This window comes from Asparagus officinalis, chromosome 5 (assembly GCF_001876935.1).
Source record: "Asparagus officinalis chromosome 5, Aspof.V1, whole genome shotgun sequence".
Taxonomy (NCBI): domain Eukaryota; kingdom Viridiplantae; phylum Streptophyta; class Magnoliopsida; order Asparagales; family Asparagaceae; genus Asparagus; species Asparagus officinalis.
In genome coordinates this window covers 5,685,753-5,703,169 of record NC_033798.1, presented here as the reverse complement: position 1 = coordinate 5,703,169, position 17,417 = coordinate 5,685,753, and the positions used below count along the sequence as shown (strand labels likewise).

At 34.4% G+C, this 17,417-nt stretch overlaps 2 protein-coding genes across 3 annotated transcripts; both read right to left on the bottom strand.

Annotated features, from left to right (window-relative positions):
• LOC109842961 (26S proteasome regulatory subunit RPN11-like) lies at positions 2,263 to 6,329 on the bottom strand. 2 transcript variants are annotated; one of them, XM_020411880.1, is made up of 9 exons: positions 5,994 to 6,329; positions 5,738 to 5,915; positions 5,002 to 5,123; positions 3,751 to 3,845; positions 3,486 to 3,681; positions 3,347 to 3,393; positions 3,177 to 3,239; positions 2,683 to 2,815; positions 2,263 to 2,602 (listed from the first exon to the last, which is right to left on the bottom strand). In XM_020411880.1, the coding sequence occupies exons 1-9, from the start codon at positions 6,121 to 6,123 to the stop codon at positions 2,565 to 2,567; spliced, it is 1,002 nt and encodes a 333-aa protein (XP_020267469.1). In that variant the 5' UTR covers positions 6,124 to 6,329; the 3' UTR covers positions 2,263 to 2,564. The 2 variants fall into 2 exon arrangements, with proteins under 2 accessions (XP_020267469.1, XP_020267471.1); XM_020411882.1 differs by having other exon boundaries at positions 5,002 to 5,120; positions 5,994 to 6,327.
• On the bottom strand, positions 9,255 to 16,877 carry LOC109843131 (protein DA1-related 2). Its single transcript, XM_020412064.1, has 12 exons — positions 16,556 to 16,877; positions 14,916 to 15,073; positions 14,750 to 14,831; positions 14,211 to 14,325; positions 14,012 to 14,132; positions 13,845 to 13,928; positions 13,201 to 13,320; positions 12,607 to 12,819; positions 12,461 to 12,523; positions 12,192 to 12,307; positions 11,062 to 11,120; positions 9,255 to 9,766 (listed from the first exon to the last, which is right to left on the bottom strand). Exons 1-12 carry the CDS (start codon positions 16,608 to 16,610, stop codon positions 9,435 to 9,437), a joined length of 1,518 nt encoding a protein of 505 aa, XP_020267653.1. The 5' UTR covers positions 16,611 to 16,877; the 3' UTR covers positions 9,255 to 9,434.

Sequence of the window (17,417 nt, the reverse complement as noted above, 5' to 3'; positions counted from 1 at the left end):
CATATTCCAAGCTAGTTCATAAGTCGACTTATCAGACCTGATAAGTCGACTTATGAACATGCACAGACACTGTGCATGTCCAAAAACTGATTTTTGAAGGCTCTTTAAAAATAGTAAACAATTTCCAAAAAATGTAAAATCTTAGGAAAAGTTTATAATCATACATACAAACATGTTGGAAAAGAATTTTTCAATTTGCATTTATAATTTGTGAAAAACACTGTATTCTGCAAAAGCACTAAAATACGTATATATGAAAAACATGTGATTTTTATTTTTGACTCAAAATAAGTTTTGAAAACTGATGGAATATTTATATGGACATAATAAAAGTTGTTTATGATGTAAATATAGTCCAAAACTTATTTTGCATAAAAAACACGAAAATCACAAATATATGTGTGTGTGTATATTTGAGCTTATAGAGTTAACACACATTATATAAACCCTAAACTAAGTTACCCAAGCGATCTTGATCTTCAACGAAGCTTGACTTTGTACACTTGCGGATGAAGCTTGAACTTGATCTTTAACTTGAATTGTATAGGCTTCAACCAACATTATTCCACCAACCTCCATATTGTTGTGATCATGTAGGCTCAATACATCCAACCTCCAACTACATTGTTTGTCTAGAATACCTAATAAGAAACATAACCACTAGACAAACAATATTAAGAATTGTTTGTAATCATCAAAACAAGATTAGAAGATGTAGGCTCATGACATGAGACCTAACACTCATCTCATTAACATTTCATTTCTTTGTTTTCCTCCCAAAAAACTAGGAAAACAATTTCCTTAAGTGTAGGTCACATCATCCAATAATATAATGACAACTCATCTCATCTTATCTATTTTCTTATTTTTAAGAAATAACCAAACAAACTTTTTTAAGAAATTGGTTTCTTATAATTCATTTCCTTATTTTTTTCGCTAACCAAACAACATCAAAACAAGTTTTCTTAAAAAATTACTCACATCATCCTATAATAAGGTGATAACTCATCTCCATTTCTTTGATTTCTTCTTTTTTTAGCAAACCAAACACTCCCAAAACAATTCTTTGATTTAATAGTTTTCCATTTCTTTGATTTCCCCTTTTTTTGGGACAAACAAACAGGCATGTAGAATTATGTAGAATTCTGCTATTGTGACAGTGGTTTTCAAGTAATGATAATTTTGATATGCATAAAATCTTACCATTTATTGAAATTTTGATTCAATGAATTTATAATTACAGAAGATATGAGGGAGATTCGGTCATCCAATCTTTATCAAATAAATTGTTTCCCTATGAAAAGGGTTCTAGTTCAGTCTTTCAGAACTAACAGTGGATGTAATTTGTAAGTTCCTTACCATGATTTCTAGCCATTTTTAGTTGTTTCGAGCCAATGACAAATAATTTCACATAGTCTAAAATTCACAATTTCATAAGCTATAACCCATGATTTTTGGTCATTTTTAGGTTTTTCTACCCCTTGATGAACAATTTTACGAAGTCCAAAATTTAGGATTTCACAATCTAGAACCCACTATTTGTGGCTATTTTTAGTTATTTTTACTTATGAAAAAATAATTTCACGGAAGCCAAAATTCATGATTCATGATCTATAACCCATGATATCTAGCCTTTTTTTTTTGTTCTGATCTATTGGTAAATAATTTCACAAAGATCACAATTCACAATTTTATATGCTATAGCACATCAATCTTATCCATTTTTAGTCATTCTAAGTAATTGGAAAATAACTTTTATAGGCCAAAATTAATGATTAAATGGGCTAAAACCCACAAATTTTGCCCGTTTTAGTTGTTTAAACTTGTTGGCAAATAATTTCATGGAATATAAAATTAAGAATTTTATGAGCTATATTATAACCTATGATTTGTGGCCATAAAGATGAGTGCAACCAATAAAAAGATGAGTTAGGTGAATGCTATTTAATCAAAGTGCAAGACATATTTCTTGTACATGTTCCTCTCCCACTTGTCCAGTGCAAAACTGCACCGATCTGAACCAAACTGATTCGCATCGATGCAATTCAGTTACTGCAGCTGATCAGTGCAGTTTCCGTTGACAAAAAGTTGCCCGAAAACCGACTGCTAAGCTCTTGATTGAAAGGAGTAATAAGCAAATAATGAGATGTGAAGCACTACGTGACAATTAAGGTTTGATTTAAGGGACTGACATGCAATTAACCCTTTTTCTTTAACAAGAGCAAGATTGAAGTCTCTCCACATTCTTTTACAAAAGCAAGATTGAAATAAGAAGAGTAACATCGAAAAATGAGATACAAAGAAGCCAAAAGATAAATGGCACAAATACAGCAATCAACCAGTACAGTTGGTAGTTGTGTTTTCCTTCAGGCCAAAAGTACTGAAGGTAATTTGGTCACGAAATTCATCAATAACTTCTACATAATGTACAGACATTTGGGGTCATTCTATTGACCACTTTGACCAGTAAGAATGTAACAATTACGTACAAATACAGTCAGTTTAGTTACTTCTCCCATATCTAGCGTAGAGTTCACAAGAGTTTACAACAACGAGAACTCTGCTTACTGAGAAGAACCACCATGAGAAGCATCCCCAGACTCTGCAAATTACAAGATGCAAATAAGAAAATTAAGAACATCAAGCCTGGCGATAATGATGAGAATCAAGCGCAAAACAAACCGTGAATGGCTTCCAGGTTTTCTTCTTTGTACACTCCCAGAGGTGAGCCTCGAATGGACATGAGCATCTCACCCTTCTTAGGTTGCCTTGAAGTTTTCGGGGTCATGCCAAAAGATAGCCTATTGCTAGTCTCCTGTAACATGCCATGGATATCACTTTCTACCAAGCATTAAAAATAGGGGTTAATTGCACATAGACCCCCCGTAAATTGCTGCTTTGATCCCTGAAGTTTCATTATTGTAGCTAGACCCTTGGCTTAAATTCTTTTCGATTCTTACCCTAGGTGAAATTTGGTAGATATTGCCTTATGGCGAAATTAGAGAGTCTATCTGATAGTAAAAGATCAATAAGAGTTCAACCCAGGGGCAACAATGAAACTACAGGGGTAATAAATTCGGATCTATGAGCAATTGACCCTAATCACAAGAATGGCTTTAACGACATTTGCCAACATGTAATTGATCTCGCACAATATGATATAGATAAGTACAAACCCCAGGAGTTTGGAAAGAATCTCTTATTCCCTGCATTTGATCCTCTAAAGGGTCATCCAAAACCTGCAACATAAGACACATTTTCAAACAACAGACATTCTGACGAGCTACCATGATTATTGTACCGCAGAATTCATTAAAATCCACTGATAAAAAGTAAACTAGCATACAAAATTTGGAATCTGAAGGTTTGCAATGTTCAGGTAGCTGCTCTTTACTGCCAAAAGAAATATAAACAAAGTGAGAACTTGTCAGTCTCTATAAATGATGGGAACAATCACATTACAACATTATAAAATGAACAGAGACCTGATCTCACTGAGTGTGGTATATAGCCACCAAGTTGCAGTGTTCTGGAAACATCAACTGAATCTGGCATGATTCCACCATCATTTTCTGTAATTCTCCATTTCAATTCTATTATTTTAGCTTTTTCATTTATTACTGGAGAGATATTGGGCAAGTTCTCCTGGAAAAACTGGAGTGCAGGTGTCTCAAGCTGTTCCTTGCTGATGGGAGAGATATTGGGCAAGTTCTCCTGGAAAAACTGGAGTGCAGGTGTCTCAAGCTGTTCCTTGCTGATGTACGAACGAATCAAGCGCAATCTAGAGAGCAAACTTTGAACCTCTGCCACTTGGATTGCTCGAATTGCAGCAATTCGACGCTCAACTATACAGATGAGCACATGGTCACGGAATTGATTCTATTTAGGAATAACGTGACAATTAAATATTAAAATGATGAAATGAATTCATTAGTTCTTGCGTGTTCAAATTTGTCTAACTGGTAAGATTGCAGTGAATAACAAAAAAGCACAGACTATGTAACGACAGAATTGAAATATGATGATAACGAATGAGTGAAATTTATGAAAAAAGTACATAGCTGCTTGGACATAATTCGTAACAAATCAGCATTCAGTTTGCAATCATCGTGTATGAATATGAATGGCACAAGAAACGAAGAAAAGATGAAGTACATTCAATGAAACAAAGCTCCATCTCAAGAATCTTGCTTTTTTCGGCTTAAGACTTGCTTGCCTGCATTATTGTCCATACAGAAAACCAACTCATGAATAAGGGAATTGGCAAGAGTTCCAATTTTAGGATTCAGGCTCAGCAACATGAGTAGCTCTTCTCCATCAAATGCTATTTAGGGTAATTTCCAATTTCTACGGCGTCTACCACTATCCTTTGATATCCTCAATCCATGCTTGAAAACCAACACAACTGATTGGCATTCACTGTCTAATCCATCTTAAATGTTCGCTCTCCTCCTAAGTTGAAGCCAGCTTTAATTTTTCACAGGCACATTGAGATGCTCATTTAAGATACTCTCATATTTATCGGCCATGGGAAGTTATCTAGCCGGTTCGTAAATTTACCTAAAATTCTCTTTCACATGATTACCACTTACCTTCAACGAGATCTAAAGCTATAAGTCTATTTTTCACAAATCCATAAACTAATCATTACCCAAAAATGGAGCGTACCAGAAAAATTCGCTCATTTCAGACAATCTCGGGCTCGCATTACTTGTAGCAAACAAAACCCTAATCTGAAAACTAAAATCCCCTCATTTCAGACAATCTCGGGCTCGCATTACTTGTAGCAAACAAAACCCTAATCTGAAAACTAAAATCCCCAAATAAAAGGGCCCCTTTTCTATCAACTACTTGTAGCAAACAAAACCCTAATCTGAAAACTAAAATCCCCAAATAAAAGGGCCCCTTTTCTATCAACTATCAAGAATCCCCATTGAAGTGTAACTTCGATTCCAATTGAAAGAAAGAAAAATTGATCTCTCGAAGAGTTAGATTAGATACCTTCTTGACTGTTGAAAGCTCGCTGTCGCTCTTTAAATTCCAAGGCCGGGTCCTTCTCTTTCTCTTTCAGAGGACTCTCCGCCGCCGCCGCTGGTTTCAGCGGAGATTCAGTCGTCGTCCTTCTTATCAAAGACGTGTCAAATTCAGTAAAAAGATGAAGTGACTCCCATAAAGAGGGGAAAGATAATAACATTTTCTAATCCCAGACAAACCAGCATATTGGCCAAAATTAATAAATTCTAATACTTCTAGTTTAAGAAAGGTGGCCATCACACAATCATGAGTGATGAAAAGGAGTAAGTTATGATGGTTAACCAATAAGGAGTATTTGAACAATTGAACATAGTGCAAACTTAATCCTCAGAGAAAGGGATAGCATAAACTTAATACGCAGAGAAAGGGGTATACTTTTATAAGATCTAATTTCCCTATGACCTAGATTTGTTGTGTACCAAGTCCTGTTTGAAGTATTTTGCCTTCTCTCCCCTGTTCTAATGAGAATTAGACCTTGCTCCAGCAAGAGAGATGATCTTCACATTTAGCCGAAATTTGGGCAAGCGGGTCGTGGGAGGATTTCTCAATAAAATTAAGAGCAACACAAGAACTAGAAAGATATCACAATAGAACCGAAAACTATCAGGATAAAACTAAAGGGTATCACCAGGATAAATTTCTGCCCAAAGAAAGCAGATTTAAATTAAAAGACACCTAAAAAGACAACCTTTCATTTGATTACCTTCCAGTTTGCTTGAGCATATCAAGCATATTAGTCTGAAACACATGATCAACAGCCTCAGCGCTAACCCCAGTTCCGCTCTGCGGCATCGCAAACACATCCACGACTCTCACCGTGTACTCGTCGACAAACTCTCCAAGCATCAACCCCATGACCTCCATCGGAACCCCAGCTCTCCCTGCAATCAAAACCCTAGATTTCAACTTAGAGCCAAAACCCTAGATCCACACAAATTGAGTATTGTGATTCTACTTACCGTGCTTGAGCATCTTGAGAAGGGCGAGAGATGAGATGTAGACTTGCTCCGATGAGTCGAGGAGAGGCGAGTCCGTCGGCGGGTGGCCCATGCCGCCGGCGCCGGAGAAGATACGGTGTAGTCTCTCCATTGGAGAATTTTTAGGTTTCGTTGATTTGAACGAAGAGGATCGAAATTTTGAAACCCTAATTTTTTTTCCTTCAGCGAAGGATTTTATGGGATTTTTGTTAAAGCTTGAGTGGAAAGAAAAAGGGCAGAGGTTGGATCTTGATCGCAATCTGACGGGTGTTTGTTTCAAATCCGAATTTCACCCAGGGATTTGAAATCCATAAGGGGGTTGTTTAAAAGGGAGGAGATCCGTCAAAATGTCAGCTTTTTTAACAACTTTCTTCCAAAATCGCTTTTTATAAAGGTGGTTTTGGGGGAAAACTTTTAAAACGCTAACATTTTGGTAGTTTTCCCTCTCCTTTCCCCTTCTAAAAACCGGAACCAAACAGCCCCTAGATGTTTTGTTATGGGTTGAGATTTCTAAAATATTATTTGTTTCCTTAAAATTTGGGATTTTGAATACTATAATTTGTAATATTTTGTTTGTTTCTCAAATTGTAGTACTATCAAATACCAAAAATTTATAATATGATGAATATGTTATCTTGGTGAGGTTACCTCCAATAAAAAGACAAAATTTAAATTTGTCAAATCCTCTCCAATTGAGACCTAAGCATACATCATTTATGGGATTTGTCAAAAGCCTCTCCAATTGAGAGGATTTGGTAAAGAAAATTTACTAATGACCTAAATTATGGGACCAACATATGGGACAGGTGAGGTGTCCTCCCTCCTATTGCGTAGTGAGTTAGTCATCATTATGACCAACTCACTATGCAATAGGAGGGGGGACACCTCATATGTCTTCCATGTTTTTCTCATATTTTGGGTCCCGGTAACAAAACTCTTTAGTAAATTCTAAAAATTGGACACTTGTTTGCACTTTTGGGACTTAATACTCTAATTTTTTTTTTAAACAAACACCATATATGAAATCCCAAAATACAAAAAAACTCACTTTTTGATCCTAAAACTTGTAATCCATACCAATTGCCAAAAATTTTGGTGAAACAAACACCTCCTGAGAGTTCCAACCCGAACTCCGATTGAAAATTTGACAGAAGAGCCGTGATAGGCTTCGTTTCGGTACCATTTTGTCTTTGCTGTGTTTTTGTAAAAAAACACTACGATGTTATGTTTTTCCCTTAAAACGTTTTTAAAATACCATGTTAAGTATTTTTGGTCAAAACTAATTTGACACATTACATCATTAGTATAAACATATTATTAATATATTATATATTAATTATAATAAAATATATTATAAATAAAATATTATATGTTATGACTAGTATGTTATTAATAAATTAATATATTATAAATATTTTAATATTATGTAATATATTATGGTCTTTAATATGTTAGAGTTTATAAATAGTAATTTAATAATATATTAATAACTTATGATATAAATAAATATTATTATATTATTAATATATTATTTTTTATTAGCATTTGTTAGCAATAAATTATTTTATTTATTATATAATATATTAATATTTTATATTTTATATTTCATTTTCTATAAATATATTATTATAATATTATTATTACATTGTAATATTATTTTTAAATATGTTACTATTATATAATATTTTATAATTATTAATTTATTATAGTTTATTTATTAAAAGTTAATAATATTATAGCAATTATATTATTGTATAGTATATTATTATATTATTATTTGTTATCAATAATTTATTATTATTTTTTACTAGTTTATTTATATTTTATTGTTATTTATTATTATATAATACATTATTAACATATTAAATACTAGTATTTAATATGTTGTTATATTGTTATATAAGATATTTTATTATTATATTTTTATATTATTTAATAAAATATTACTAATATATTAGATTAACTACAGTATAGTGTACTACAGTATAGTATAGTATAGCATAATAAGCATGTTGATAATAACTCTATATTAATTATATTTAATATATTATATTAGATATTATATTAACACATTCTCAAATTCAAAACCAAAACAGCAAACTTAAAAACACATTTTAGGTGTTTTGAAATAAGTGTTGTGTTTTTTGTTTGAGGATGATTTAGCTCAAAAAACACCATGGTTTCCAAACGCATGGTGTTTTGTTTTTGGCAAAAACACCATGAAAATAAGTAAAACACCATGGTTTCCAAACGCATAGCGTTTTGTTTTTGGCAAAAACGTATGGTGTTTTGTTTTTCACAAATGGGAACAATTTGATTGTGGAGATTTCTTTTGTTAAGAAACAGGCCCAACAGTTATAATAGACATAAGATTTAGTTTAGGGAGATTTTCCGTGATTATTTTGTTAAGAAACAGGCCCAACAGTTATAATAGACATAAGATTTAGTTTAGGGAGATTTTCCGTGATTATTTTGGTATATAAAAGTTTAAAATATTATAATAGACATAAGATTTAGTTTAGGGAGATTTTCCGTGATTATTTTGGTATATAAAAGTTTAAAATATTTTGACCTCATAATATGCAAAAATTGTTGGAATAGGAAAGGAGATATTCAATATTTAAAAAAGTGAAAAAGAAAATATCAGTGGGTGAATTAGTTTGGTATTAACTTTTAGTTTTTTCTTAAGAGGATGAATTCTACCAGAAGGATACATGATTGAGGGGTTTTTTCACTTTCAAAAATATCACTCTCATTGAGCGTGGGAGCTTCTCATAGATAAACGTAAACCAATCCCTTTAAAAGAAAAACCGTAAGTCTCATAGGGAAGAAAGCAAAGTAGCACATTCTCTTACTAACGTTAGTGCTCACAATATTGTTCCCAATTCATGGTTGAATTCTTATTTTGAACTTCTCCTTAGTGAGATTCAGGCTAATGATTTGAATTCTCTTTAAACTTTCATGAGTTTTCCAAAAAAAAAAAAAAAAGAAGAACCTGTAGTCTATTTGACTCTTAAGACCCTTATTCAAAGGCCTTGAGATCCCAAAGGTCATATATTTAAAAACATATTTTTTTTTAAAAGAAAATATCGCTAGGTTTAATTTTTAGCTCATGAAAGAAACAGTCCACTGCAATGATCTGTTAGAGAATAAAAATATAATCATTAGCACTCTCACCACAACTTCAGAGTTTTTGTACGGTACAAGGGACTTTCAACATTCTCCATAAAAAATTCAAAGAGATGCCCGCCCTATAAGTCCCCTTATTATTGGTTTAACATCAAGGGAAATTACAATCAATTGCCATTACAATTATCAATCATCACAATTTGAAACAAATAATATATGACCATAAGGACACAAGTAAAAAATAAATCCTTATAGCACACTAAGACCACCAATCCTCAACCTCAAGGAACTGACTCACACAGGAAAACTCCCTGTGAGTCGAATATGATCCAGAGTCCGACGAAGTCCGTACTTATTAACAGCTTTATTTGCTCTTCTGAAACCCTCGCCATAAGCGGAAGAAGTGTCATTAGCAATTTGATGCATGAAGAACTGGCCGAGCTTTTTCTCGGTGTCGGATGTCGTTGACTTTTTGGAATACGGCGTTGAGGAAGAGGATGAAGATGAAGCATGATACGATGATGTAGGCATAGAAGTTGACCCCGGCATAACCTCAGATTCGAGCCACATATGGGAGAGAACCTGACAGATTCCTTCCTCTACCTCAGGGCTTAGATTTCGATAGCCTAAGTTGCGATTAAAGAGAGAGCAAATTTAATTAGAAAGCTACTTGAAGTGAATTATGGGTAAATTTCACTAGTTCCCTACAAGTTTGGACCATCTGAAACAGCCTCCCTAAACTTTACAAACGTCTAAATCCCCCAGCCTAACTTTCAACATTATTTTCAGTTAACCCGCCGAACTTTGAACATTATTTTTCAAAAAACCACCATGAACTTTTGATAAAGAAAACCAAATTATAGCATCAGAGGGTATGTTGAAAAATTTGAACATTTGGGTGGACATTTGTAAAGTTTTTTCCCTTTGTTTTTGTTTTGTTTTCTTTTGTTTTGTTTTGTTTTTTGTTTTGTTTTATTATTATTTTATGAGGGGGGTAGGTTTTGGGGGGGTTCTAGGGATTATCTCTCTCAAAATGGGCCAAACTTTAGTGGGGTCATTTGAAATTTACCCAATTTGTGATTTCTAGAGAAGTTATTAAAACACAAAAGATACGGACAGCTTAGGAATAGCTACTGAAGATATATGAACATACAACAATAACAAAGGCTTCGTCTCAAACTTTTGGGGTCGGCAAATTCATCCACTCGGTTGTGTTGCGAGTATCTCCTCCACTAAGCTAATCATTATCAAATCCTTCTTAAGGGCTCTTACCAAGTTCTCCTCTAGCCCTCTGTTCTCCATTAAGTATAATCTTATCATTTCTCACCATTGGTGCATTTTAATGGCCTCTGTTACACATGTGAAACATCAAACAAGGTGCTAATGAATATCCAAGGGAGCGGACACAAGACCAATCTCAACTCACACTATGTTGCCTAGGTATTCCTCTCAAGTCGTAACCATACCCAACACTTTTAGACACCCATTGCATATAAGCATACATTTATTCAGACATGTACTGAATTACACAATACATGTTTTTATTTAATTACTTCTCATAACTTCTTGGACATATATCCTACACTGCACATCCACTTTTGAAACTTGTTTGACAAGGTTCGTGTTCATCTCAACACATATTCAGTTAAAAACTATGATTTCAAAGGGTTGTTTGCATTTCTAGCTCAGAACTATGATTTCCGCCCATGCGTTTCAGCATGTTCCTGTACCCTACATTTACAAATTTGCACCGTACTGTAACTGTGTCCATGCAACATATACTTGCAACAAAGTAGCTGATGTTTTTCCAAGATGCTGATGTTTTTCCAAGATGATGTGTTTAAATAATACTACTAGAAGCCATGTGTATTGTCATTCCAAGAAATTGAATTTTGATCTGATCTGAAGCGGAAAAATGTACCTTTAAGTCGTAGCCAACCATGCATCAACTCATGGGCAAGTATAGAGCCAGTTAGCAACCTGACAAGTACAAATGGTTCTGGTCACTTTTTTGATGGAATGAGTATTATCTTGTGTAGCCTACTAAGCAACACTGAAGTACCTTCATGGTCATGCATACATGCATTTTATGCATGTTGAAGTGCATGAATACATGCAAATCAATTTAACCTTGTCATAATTTATTTGAGCATGTGGAACAAAAATCATACACTTACTCAAAGAAAATATGTATAAGCTATGATGTTGAGAGCAGAGTATCTCATGTAAGCATTGAGGGCAGGGTGGTGTGCATATGTTTTCTCCTTCCTAAGTGTCTAAGAAAAATACATTTATGATTCATGAGGATTTATGTTGAAAAAAAATGTACTTGGATGTTAGCGAATCAATTTGAGTTACCATTTCATTTTTCTTATAATATAAGTGCCCTTCGCTCTCACACTAAAAAAGGAAAAAAGAAATCCAATTTAGTTTCCCATTCTCTACTAGTACAAAATAAAAATTTATATTTGCAATCCATACACCACAATATTGTCTATGTTGAATTAATTAAAAAAGAATGGGATATTAGCACAAATGCTACAGTATAAACAATTTGCACAAGCGCCAGATTAAAAGAAAAGGGTATCGTTTCCTGAGTCTTAACATGATCCCTGCGGCTTATCTTGTATCAAATCCTTGTACCATGCAAGTGCCTACTGCTTCTGGCATTATACTCAAGATACAAAGTTGGATGAGATAAAATGTTGACTGGTAACCTAACAGATTAAACTTTTGAATACCATTATTGCTCCCTATAGTTTTAAAGGAAACATGAGGTATTGCCTTTTCTATTTATACTTTTCGTAGAACTATTTTTTATTGTTTGTGGGTTGTTGTGGTTTTTTCTCGCTTTCGTTTCTTTCAAGGGGGAGAAGAAATAGAAACATGAGTCGTTGCGGCTCAGTAAATAATCATCAAATTATATGCATTGAATTTGTTCACTGACCGTAAGTAGGATACAAAAATTATAATCAGAAGTTATTTGCTCAAGTATTTAACAGACATTAATCTATCATGCAACATAATACCAAAATGGAGAAAATGATTAACCTGGGAAGACCATAAAGAACAAGAATAGCTGTCACTTCACATGTTCGAACCAACTTTTGAGGCTGAGTTCTCATATCTAGAACTCGGTTTCTTCCCATCCTGGGCTTTTTAAGTATCTACATTCCAAAAAAACACATGGCATAAAATGCGCATTATAAGAACTTGAAAATAATAATAATAGTAGTAGTAAATAACAATAACAATAACAATAACAATGATAATAATATTATTTTTAATAATGACAAAAGGGTGTGGATAAATGCTCCTACACTGCTAACAGTTTGCTCCTCAGACAAACATAAGCCTCTTGTTTCCGGCATGTGATGGCGTCCCTAAAAAAAAGTTATTGGAATTTCAGAAAGCAGTGGCCTTTCGCAAATATGTTAAAAAAATGTTTTTTTAATGTAGTTCTTACAGATTTCTCTCCTTCCATGGCTTCATTAAGTGCTTGCCTTTCAACCAGAAGCATGTGAATCTGTTGATCTATCCTCATATTCATTCCTTCATAGTAGTCTCTAATAGAATGGTAAAGAGGTTGACATTCACCGGTATCCATTACAGCAGAATCCAAGCATTCTAAGCATAGGCTACGGCCATCTCCCAGGGACATGTATTTTGTAGTTCTTGGCTTCAGCATTATTAGAATCGTTAGTGAGTAAACTAGAAGAAACTGACACAGAATATTATTTTACAATTTTCATGATTATACAACTATATTGAGTGAAATCTATTGCTTGCAGATAAAAAATCATTTTCTACTCAAGACCAGAGTCTAATTGTTCCTAGAGCATGCTATTTCTACTCATTTGGAACAAGCTCAACAAGAACAACATGTCAAAACTATAAATTATTTTCAAAATTTTACAAAGAAAAGAGGAAGCAAAAGGAATGCCCAAATGTAGTGAACTCTAAAGCTGAATTAAACAAGGATGTCCCTGTTGGTTACACAGCTTTAGACAACTCTAAAAATAGTTTTCAGAGTTTATGTATAAGGTAAAAGGATGGCCACCTCCATTTTTTCACAACTGCAGCAGCGTGGTGTATTATCATATTCATGTGAAGGACAATACTTCTGGCCCCAGTAGGGATGAGCTCTGTACTCAATTAAACCAGCTCTATTTATTGGTATCTGTAAAGAAAAAGAGAGAATTAGCACAATGTTTCTCTAAATTCATTTTTGAGTTTTCAGCTACTGATATTATAATGTTGGGGTTAGTTGTGGATAGACCCCCTGGATTCTCAACTCCATTTAGTTTCTTTTTAAAAAAGAGCTTCATAAACGAAAACATATGGGCTTCATAAACTGATAAAGTTGCTACAATTTTGCATAATGATCATTACAGATAACTAATTTAAATGGGAAAACAAATGGAGTATAGAATCTGGGGGATCTATCTGCAACAATAGAAGTATAAAGGATCTATATCCAATTTGGCGATAGTAAGGGGGTCTATCCGCAATTAACCCTATCATATTCTGACTTTCGACAGTTGGAAATAGAATCAGCATTACCATCAGTTGTCCATCATCTAAAAAATATACTCTCATGCATAGAGAATTATTATTATTTTTGTGTATGAATAAACAGACTTAACAAAGTTACACTGAGTTGCATTGGATTAACAGTAAATAAAAGGAATAAGAAGTTCTTACAAATTGATGGCAAACATCGCATTTAGGATGATGCAGCTCCTTATAGCAAGACTTGTGGTATGGATTACTTCCTGACAAAGAGAACTGAAAATGGTACAGGTTTCAAAATTTCTTGAGCATAAACTCATAAAAACAAAGACCAAAATTTAGGTAAAGATATTTGGCACCTCACTCTCACAGATTGGTCGGCTACATGCATAGCATCGAAAACATTGGGGATGCCAAAAGGTCCCCATGCAGCTTAAATAATGCCCGTAGCCAATTTCATGTTTACAACCTCCACAAATTCTGCAGAGAAACAAGTTCTTGGACTCTTATGTTGAGCAACTAATACATTAGACAAAAAAGGAGGTTCAAGAAATAAACCTAGATCCTCTAGGTAAATTCTGTACAGGCCTTTGTGGCCTAAATGAAGGTGTGTTGTTCAAGCTTTCTTGAAGAGCTCTAGCTAGATCCTCATCATCAGTTTGCCCTCTGCAACCTGAAGATATCCAATTTTCCTCAAAATACGTGAAATAAATTTATAACTGGGATTAATAGCAGATAGACCCCTGCATTATTGCCCAATTTCAGATAGGCCACCAATAAGTTTATTGTTGCGGAGAGACCCCCCGAATGAATTTCTTTTTTTACTCTTTTACCTCGGAGAAAGAGAAATTAGTTTTTTTGACAAATACACCTCCTGTGGGTAAAAGAATCAAAATATTCACTTGAAGACCTATCCACACTTGGGCAATAGTACAGGGGTCTATATTCAACAATATAACTACAAAGGACCTATCCGCAATTGGACAATAGTGAAGAGGTCTGTCGCAATTAACCTTATAATTACCTACATTCAGAACAATTAGAAAAGATGGAGACACAATTCATTTGACATGAAGATTGTAAAATTCAAGAAATACCATTTCTTTTCTTTGCTTCCTCAGCAAGAGAAAGTGCAATTGCACGATCTAGCTCCTCATTATCAGCTCTAGTTCGATCATCCTAATAATGAAAAAAAATAAAATTTCTCTGCCATTTCATATGTAGCATCTTAACTAAATTTATACGTAAAAGTACACATATTACCGATCTACTTGGCTGTCGCCAAAACATGTTCTCTTCTCCCATAACCTGTGGTTGTCTTCCGTTAGATGTTCCTCCACATGATCCTCCAAATAATTTCCGCTGGTAGGCACCCTTCATGAGGCCAGATTTTCTATCAGTGTACGGTGAAGTCACATGCCCTGGTTTCATACAGAAGTTAGGTGTCTTATGAGAATACATGCATCAAGAGTAAAATCTTACAGTATATTACTAGGTGATAGCCCTAACTTCCTTCTTTTCCCCATCTTTATCAATTACGATTGAATTTACTTGTTTCTTTAGCAAAATGCTAGGTGTCCTCTTGACAAGAATGGGAATATTTCTCTATGCCTAGTCAATTGTTAATTTGTTATTGGAGATGATCCATAACATGGATATTTAAATGAACTTCTAAAGAAAGGCGTCATGTTCCCCAAGTAGAAACTCTTTTATTTCCTGCTCAGTTGTTCTTACCACCAAACGTTAAACCCTTATAAATGCTATGTTAATCACACTCTTGACTTTTTTGGAAGCTCGATGAGAACAGTGCCTACTTGAATATCAGATATAGCATCTAGCGAGTCATTTTCACTATCGGTATTTCTAAACAAAATTGTTTTTGTGTTGTGTGTGTGTGGGGGGGGGGGTGGGTGGGGAAGGTCTGTGCGCGCCGCGCTGTTGTGGGTGGGGGGAAGAGATGGGTAGCAATACTAATTTTTATGAGGTACAGCTTGAAACCATTTTCTTGGGTACAAGAGAAGATGTTCGGTAGATAAAAGGTGAAATATCCACTTAAGCCACTTTCCAAATGGAACTCTTCTGAAAATTTAAATAGGACAATACCCATTTTCAGGATGTAAGCTTTATGCCTCCTACACTTGAGTTTATACCAATGTAAGAGTTTTTCAGCTATTAGAAGGATTTGTTTTGGCTTGTAAGGTGATAGGAAAAGTTTTGTCATCAGCAATTCAAAGGTTTTGGAGAATAAAACCAAGTAGATCATTCATGTTACAGTATGTTATTTCTTATGCATTATTATATCCTAACAAGCAAGCCCCTCATAAGATTGGGTCATAGTAGCTCGGGGTAGAATCAGACTTATTTACCATAATCACATAATCTAAAGTGAAGATAGGCCTACCTACTAAATGTCAAACAAACAAATGGAAAATCTACGAGAAGCATGAATAATTTACTTACCCACAATAAAAACAACCCAATATAATCATCATATTTAAAAGATAAAATAAAAGAACAATTTTTCACTGTAGACCCGATCTGCGTTTTTATTATCAAAACCGACCAAAAATTTTTTTAATTACCAAAATCGACCCGTTTTATGCCACGTAGGCTTAAGCTCATTTCCTAATTAGTCGGGTTGCCAACCCCGACTGTTTAGGAATTGTTAAACCCCAATTAAATCAGGTTTAAGACTTCTAATTACGGTTTAACAACTCCTAAACAGTCGGGGTTGGCAACCCCGACTAATTAGGAAATGAGCTTAAGCCTACGTGGCATAAAACGGGTCGATTTTGGTAATTAAAAAAAATTTCGGTCGGTTTTGATAATAAAAACGCAGATCGGGTCTACAGTGAAAAATTGTTCTAAAATAAAATCAAAGTGCATGAAGAAGCTTGCATTACCGTAGATGCAGGGCTGGGAGATATGAGTGATGCTGGTTGAAGAAGAAGAAGACATGGGTATTTTGACTTGGAGAACCAATAAAAAAACCCAACTAAATCCCTTATTTGAAAGAGAAAAAATATGGGGAAAAACTGGGGAAATGGAGAGAGAATGGGAGAGGAGAAGTTTGGGGAGAAAGGAATGCCAAATATAATGGAGGAGGAAAGCATCAGCAGCATCAACAGCAACAGCCCAAAACAAAGCATCTTTAAAAGGAGAGAGAATAAGTGTAGAAAGCAGAGGAAGAAGGAATTGAGGAGAGAATATGAGAAGGAGAGAGGAGGAGAGAAAGGGAAGAAAAGATTAGATTCTTTGTTTTTGCAACTTAAAAATGAACAAGTCTAAATATCAGAAAACCATCCTTTCAACTTTGGGTAGTTGTCAAATAACTCCCCTAACTTTGAAAATATCAGAAAGCTCCCATTAAGCTCAGGAGCTGTCCGCGAACTTCTTTTAATTTTGAGATTTTATCAAAAAACCATCCTAAAGGTGACCCATTTTTATGAGAGGGGGTTTTCTGATAAATTATTAAAAACATATTTTCTGATAACCCTTATACTTGAGGGTGATTTTCTAGCATTTTCAAAGTTGAGGGGTTTAATCTGATATTAGTCCAAAGTTTGGGGTTGGGGTGGGTGGTTTTTTTTTTAAAAAAAAATTTTAATGATGGCCAACTCATTATCCAACAGGAAGGGGACACCTCACTTGTTCCTCCTATTGGTCCCATATTTTGGGTCCATACAGCAAAGGAGTTTTTTTTTTTAACGGGGAGGGGGGTTCTGATATTTAGCCAATAAAATAGAGAAGCACCGAAATGTTTGT